Source organism: Quercus lobata, chromosome 2 (assembly GCF_001633185.2).
Source record: "Quercus lobata isolate SW786 chromosome 2, ValleyOak3.0 Primary Assembly, whole genome shotgun sequence".
NCBI classification, from domain to species: Eukaryota; Viridiplantae; Streptophyta; class Magnoliopsida; order Fagales; family Fagaceae; genus Quercus; species Quercus lobata.
Window position 1 is genome coordinate 88,199,133 of NC_044905.1, and position 7,096 is coordinate 88,206,228.

At 37.4% G+C, this 7,096-nt stretch overlaps 1 protein-coding gene across 1 annotated transcript; it reads right to left on the minus strand.

The window, feature by feature from the left end:
- Positions 1-291: 291 nt before the first annotated feature.
- LOC115956871 (pentatricopeptide repeat-containing protein At4g32430, mitochondrial) lies at positions 292-2,776 on the minus strand. Its single transcript, XM_031075146.1, has one exon. It carries the CDS (start codon positions 2,668-2,670, stop codon positions 352-354), a length of 2,319 nt encoding a protein of 772 aa, XP_030931006.1. The 5' UTR covers positions 2,671-2,776; the 3' UTR covers positions 292-351.
- Positions 2,777-7,096: the final 4,320 nt, after the last annotated feature.

Below are 7,096 nucleotides of genomic sequence, written 5' to 3' on the forward strand. Positions count from 1 at the left end.
CTGTTTTTGAGTCAAAATCATATTGCAGTAACATGCATGCATCTTCCTCTGTGCTCACAGCTTTTTTATATTGAAATCATTTGGCAGTTTATAAAAGCTTCGTTTGAGACTATTAACAAGTTTGTTTACCTGTACTCTCAGGTTGAGCTTCTTCATATATTCTGTACCTAAATTGGGTATATTCCTGAATGTCACTTTGTTTCAATGACTAAACAGTTTGCATCCATCAAGTGTCTGCTTAAATAAAGCATTTTTTCCCACAAAGAAGAGGAGAAACAATCATGAATTCCATTCAAACAATTTTATGTAAAAATTTAACCCTCCAAATTGGAGGGCTCCTACCTATCTATCTTATACGAGGTTATCTTGCAAATGCTCTCTCTCTCTCTCTCTCTCTCTCAAAAATTTCATTTCTAATCCTATGCATTCTGCCATCCTAAATATCTCCTCAGTTTGAGGGTGGGACATGTCACCTGATGAGAATTTATACAAACACAAGGAACCCCTAGCAACTCTAGTATCTACCCAACTAAACCCTATTTCCTTCTTCACCCCTCTTTCTCTCATTCCTTTTCTAATTTTGGCTACCTTTTCCCAGTGCCCCTTCTCAGCATACAAGTTTGACATCAGCACATATGAACCTGACTCCGTGGGCTCCATCTCCATCAAAGCATCAGCTATCCTCTCACCCATCTCCATATTACCATGTATTTTACAAGCCCCAAGCAAGCTTTGCAGCACTGACAATCCTGGCTGTCCTGGAATCTGACTCACCAAGTCCTCTGCCTCCTCCAATCGTCCTGCCCGACCCAACATATCCACCATACAAGAATAATGCTCTGGGGATGGTTCAATTTGATATTCTTTGACCATAGAGTCAAAGAGCTGACGGCCCACATCAACCATCCCCTTTCTCCCGCATACGGTTAGTACAGAAAGGAAAGTGATTGAGTCAGGTCTTACCCCTTCCCTCTCCATCTCCTTGAAGAATTTTATCACTGAATCGTAGTCTCCATGTCTAGCATAGGCAGAGATTATTGCAGTCCAAGCAAATTGAGTTCTTTCAGGCATCTCACAGAAGACTTTTTGAGACTCACAAATGTTCCCACGCTTTGCATACATGTCAAGGAGAGCACCTGACACAATTGGGTCCATGTCAAGTCTAAATTTTATTAAATAAGAGTGGCATCGCTGGCCTTGTTTCAAAGAAATATCCTCAGCAGCACCAATTGCACTCAAGACACTACCAAATGTGTATTCGTTTGGCTTGGACTCCATGATTGCTGAAATGAACGTGCACAGAGCTTCTTGAGACAACCCATTCTGAGCATATCCAGAAATTAAAGCATTCCATGATATGATTTCTCTGTAGTTAAGCTCCTCAAAAACCTTCAGTGAGTCTTCCATGGCCTCAAACTTAGCGTACATGGTAATTAGGCTATTGCAAACATTCGGTTCGGACAAAAAGCTAATCCTTATGCAAAACCCATGAATCATTTGGCCTTCTTTGACCAATGTCTGGATTGATATAGCATGGATTAATCCAATAAATGTAACATCATTTGGATATACTCCATCTAATCTCATCTCATTAAAGAGCGACACTGCATCCTCTTCATTCACAGAAATTATCGTAGTCCAAGAGACAACATTGCGATCATTCATGATCTGAAAGACTAATTTTGCATCTTCAACGACCTCACACTTTGAATACAAAGACATCAAAACATTACAAACCGAAACATGTCTCCCATACCCTGTTTTCATAATTAAACCATGCATCTGTCTCCCAAGCTCTAAGTTTCTTACTTGACCACAAGCTGAAACTGCACTAGTAAATGAGACATGGTCAAGCTTCATCCCTTCTCTCACCATTTCAATGAATGTAAAAATTGCTTCTAATCCGTGATCTCCCTCCTGAGTGTAGCCTGATAGTATTGCATTCCACGAAACCAAATCTCTATTTGGCATTTCATCAAACAGTCTTTGAGCTTCCACTAACTGTCTGCATCTTGAATGCATTGATATAAGCGCATTCCCAACAAAAACTTCACAATCAAATCCAAATTTCATTGCAAGGGAATGCAACTGCAACCCAAAAAGAAACTCATCATCTGAACAAAATGCAAGAATTGTAGTATAAGACACTGGATCGAAAACAACACCATTCAAATTCATCCGAAGAGCAAAACTCAAAGCGTCCTCACTCTTTTGAAACCCCGAAAGCACAGTATTCCAAGAAACAATATCGGGATCACTCAGATTCTCGAAGATACATAAAGCCTTTGCAAACTTTCCAGATTTACAATACATATTCATCAAGGAATTCGAAACCGTAATGTACGAAACAAGCCCAGAAGAAACGGCAAAACCGTGAATTTGGCACCCGGGTTTTGGGTCTCCATGACAAGCCTTGAGCGCGAGCGCCACAGTGACGTGATCAACATTGTCGACAAAACCCAATTGAAGATGCCTCTTGAAGATGTCAAGAGCTTGAAATGGAAGGTTTTTGCGCAAACAATCGAGCATGGAACGGTTAGTGGAGGCAGCGTTTGGGTGAGGAATTTGATCGAACATGTGGTGTCCATGTTTGAGTGAGTGAAAGTTTTTGAGGCTATTTGTCCGTGGCTTGGCGTGAAGGACTTTCAAATTAAGTTGGCGGGAAATCATGAGAAAGCCCTTTGGACAAATACGATAAAACTCTTTGTATTTTGTTTACTGCAATAATCAGTCCACACGTGTGAAGTGAAAGAACCATGCACACGTGTAGCGAACATGGGCCAATTCTGTGTTCTACTCAATTTATGGTGTGATTTTTAAGTCAAACCCTCTCAAGAGCTTCCCAAACTATTGGGCTGAATTGCACACCGAGCTATCAATTCAATTGTCTATGTGACTTCATTTTACCAAAATTATATAACATGTAGAAACTTGAGATTCTGGCTTGCCTGCCAAGTTTTAGTTCAATTGGGCAAATGATTTGTTTGGGATTTGTTTATTTTGCTGAAATTGAAATTTCTTTGCTGAAAGTACTGTGGATAATATAAAAGTTAGTTGAAATAGTACGGTGAGACATATAAATAGTATCAAAAAGTATAATGAGACCCATAAATAATAACAAAAATAAGTTGGATAGTAAAATAAGTTGGCAAAAATAATCCATACCAAACGCACACAAAATTTAAATTGGTTTGAAAGAAATTTTCTCCAACATCCTACATGAAGATTGTACATGTATTTTTAGAGTTTTAGTCACATGATTTTTATAGTGAATTATGTAATTTGTTTAAAAAATATATTTTAGATGGTCTAACGAATCGTCATGTAATCGATTAGAAGAGATTCTCAATTTGGAGGAAAACTTTGTTCAATTCAATTTATTATAAAACTAGTTCAACAATTACAACTGCAATAGGGGGGCACATTTTAGAGAGTCCAAGTGCCCTTTGGTCATCTACAAAAAGGTTTCATTACAAAGTAAGGGTATTGCTACTATTTTGTTAAGCAGTCCATTTTGTCTCTTCATATCTTGACCAACATATCATTAGCCTCGTGGTAGACATGACAAGGACAAATTATCCATGATGGGCCCCACCAAGGTTTTGAATTTCATTCCAAAGACCGTTTCAAATTGACAATTGGAATGTAATACTTCGGTACTGGTCGGTGTGTTTTAGTGCATTGTTTCGATCTTGCACTAGATATATATACACACATATGTACATAATTTATATATTTATAATTTCATATCTCATTATATCTAATTAACCAAATCAAAATTTAAAATATGATATGGGAATAGAATGAGTCAAATGATGAATTCTGGGTTTCAATGTATGAAAAAATCCAACACAATCTAGAACATCTCAGAATAGGCCAGAATTTAGAGACGGGAATAACCAGAATTCATCTGAAACACTGGAATAGTTCGGAACAAACCAAAATTTAGACTGAAACGGAAGAAGGGGGTAAGTGCACCAGATTAAGCATCGAAACAAAATATTCTGACCTGGACGAAACAAAATTTAAAACATTAGACCCCACACTAAGTGAAGTTGTTTGGTTTAGTTTTCTTTCTCAATTTTTATAACTCATAACTCAAAAAATTGATTTAGAGTTGTGGAAAATGAGAACAACTTTTCGAAGTTTACAAGTTATGAAAATGAGTTGTGATGACATTTTTGTAATTTTAAATGGAAATTTGGTAATTAAAATGAATCGTGGGAGCCATTACAATGTTTTGTTACACTCAAGCCGTGACACCAACAACTCTTTCTCTCTTTTCTTTTTTTCTTTTTTCACTTCGGCTCTTCTCTTAGCATTTTTTTTTTTCATCTCTTCACTCTGGTGATTCTTTCTTTCTTCTTTGTGCAAACCATAACACACACTTCACTAGATCTTCCCTCCATCTCAAGTGATTCTTGTTGAACAACTCTTCCTTTTATTTTTTGATTCAAACCTCTTTGCTGTTGGGTTCTTGATGTGAAGTTGTTTGGATTTTATGGTAACATTTCTCTGTGTGTGTGTGTGGAAGGGGGGGGGGGGGTTATGGATTTTATACGGTATTTTTTTGGGCTTCTTTGGCTGTGAGTTTTGGAATGGGGAAAATCTGAAAGCGAAAAATTCAAACCGCGGGTAAGAGAGAAAGGGTTGCTCTGTTTTGTGTAGTAGTTGTTGGGTTTGGGTTGGTGGTGGTTGCCATATTTTGTGTAGTGGTTGTGAGGATTGGGTTGGTGGTGGTTGCTATTTTTTTGTGGTAGCTGCTGTTGTTACTGTGGATTGTATTATTTTGCAATTGAGTTTGGCTTTTTCGGTTATTCAAAAATAGCCGTTATGAGTTTTCTAACATGTGGGTTCCACCAAATGAGATAAAAATGAGATTTTTCAAACCAAAAACCAAATGGATTCTTAGGTGCCAAACAATGCTGTGGAATGCGTTAAGAGAAAATAGGAAATTAAAACTAAGATATGAGAGTCAGTTAAGAATGATGAAAACTTAGATATGAATTATGAAATTTGAGTGATGCTTAAACCAAACATGGCCTTAGGCCTTGTTTGGATTTTGGTGAACTGAGTTAACAAATCTAAGTTTTGTTAACTCATAACCTAAAATCGGTGGGGCCCACAGGTAGTGACATTGTTTGGATGATTTTCAAGCAATTCACTCAGTTAACAAATCTCACTTTTTTGAGATATGGGTTAATAAATTCAGAAACAGCTCCAACGTGTTTTCAAGTTATGGGTTATGTTAACTCAGTGGCAATTTTCATAAATTTTCAGCACAAACGAGTCCTGTGTAGTCCCATCACTGCAATGCAGGCTAAAGCTTTAACGGATCTTTTATCTCATTACTTACCCAACCACCCACACCACTTGCACTTCATCACTTTCCCTTTTCCTTCTCCCAAACCCATAGCACAAGCACAATTGAAATAAGCTCCAGTTCCGTCGATCAGCACAAGGCCCAGCTCCAGGTCAGCTCCGTTCATCAATTCCATTTTTCAGTGAGACCTAAACGCTCCCCCTCCATCTATTTACATGCTCGAAGCTGCAAGGTTTTATTTTGATATTTTTTGTTTTTTCCATGTTCCTCCATTTTTTTGTGTTGTGTTTACTGAGACCTTGGCTCACTTGGCTATGAATCCTTGTTTATTTATGCATCTTTTTTTATTCTCTACTCAAGTATAGCTTTTATGCCTCTTTTTTTTTGTTTTTATTTTATTTTTTTAGAAGTTTCTCTGTCTTGTTCCTTTGTTACAACCATGGTATTATGAACAATGTCTGCTTTGCTCTGCTGTTGGCTTGGGGAAAAAAAAAATTATCTGTACCGAAACTCTACCAAAACATTGTTACAGATTCCTTGAGGTTTAGATTTAGTTTTTTTAATCATCATTTTTTAAGAAAACTAATCACCCTCTCATGTTGTGGGTTCCCTTGCTTTGCTCATTTTTGAAGAATGTAAACAATGTCTGCTTTGCTCACCCTCTAATATTAGTATTATGAACAATCTCTGCTTTGCTCATTTTTTAAGAAAACTAATCATCATTTTTTTTCTTTGCTTAATCTGTGTTGTGGGTTCCCCTGCTTATTTGCTTACTGATTATACTATTTTTCGACATGGTTCATGTGATATTCTTATAATGGAAGATGGATGTACCTTTTTCAAAAAAAGAAAAAGAAAAAAAAGAATCAAAGATGGATGTGCCTTAGTTGCTCTATCTTGGTTTTTTATTATGATTGTTACTTTAGCTACTACTTAGTTTAACTGATAAGATGTAGCTACTGATAGAATATACATCAATAGATCAATAGAGTATGTAACATAACTAACTGTATCCATAAACAATATGGTGCATTTTTAAGGGAGGATCAAGTAAAAACTATTGCACCTTAAGATAAGACCCCTAAACACTATTGTCTGACTTTGATTGAATATATGGAAATGTTTATTGTTTACATGTGATTGTTACATGATCAGAGGTTGTTGTTAGATGGCTAGGGATTTAAGGAGGTGGGATGATGACTGTGTTGATGAACTATGTGACACTGTCTTCGGCCAATTCCTGCTGGGTAATTTTGCGGCAAGGCTTCCCCATGAGCCATTGTGGGATGTGATCATAAACACTCTCAACGCTCGGACTGGGAAGGATTTCCGCAAGAGGCAGGTTATGAGTCGATTCAGTATGGTTCGGAGGGAGTATTGTAGGGTCAACGGAGTTCGTTATGGGCCAAGGCGTGGGTGGCCAGTGGTGGGTCCGAATGAGGGGGTTGGTCCATCTCAATAAGAGGCGATTGGTGGACTTAGAAGCATTGTAGTGCATAGCTAACCATTTTGTTTCTGCTAACTTATTTTTTTCCCACTATGGTTTGTAGACTACTATGGTGTCGTTAGCGTACACTTTCACATGCACTATTCTATGGCTATTAGTGACCACTTTTGTAATAAAACAATGTTTCGGTCTTTTGACTTTTTGTATGTTACATGGTCACAATGTACATGTTTAGCTATGAATTGGAGTATATGTCAGTATGGTGTTATCTTCATTTACATGTACCGCTTGTTTATGTAGAGTTACTTGTACACTTTCTCCTTACA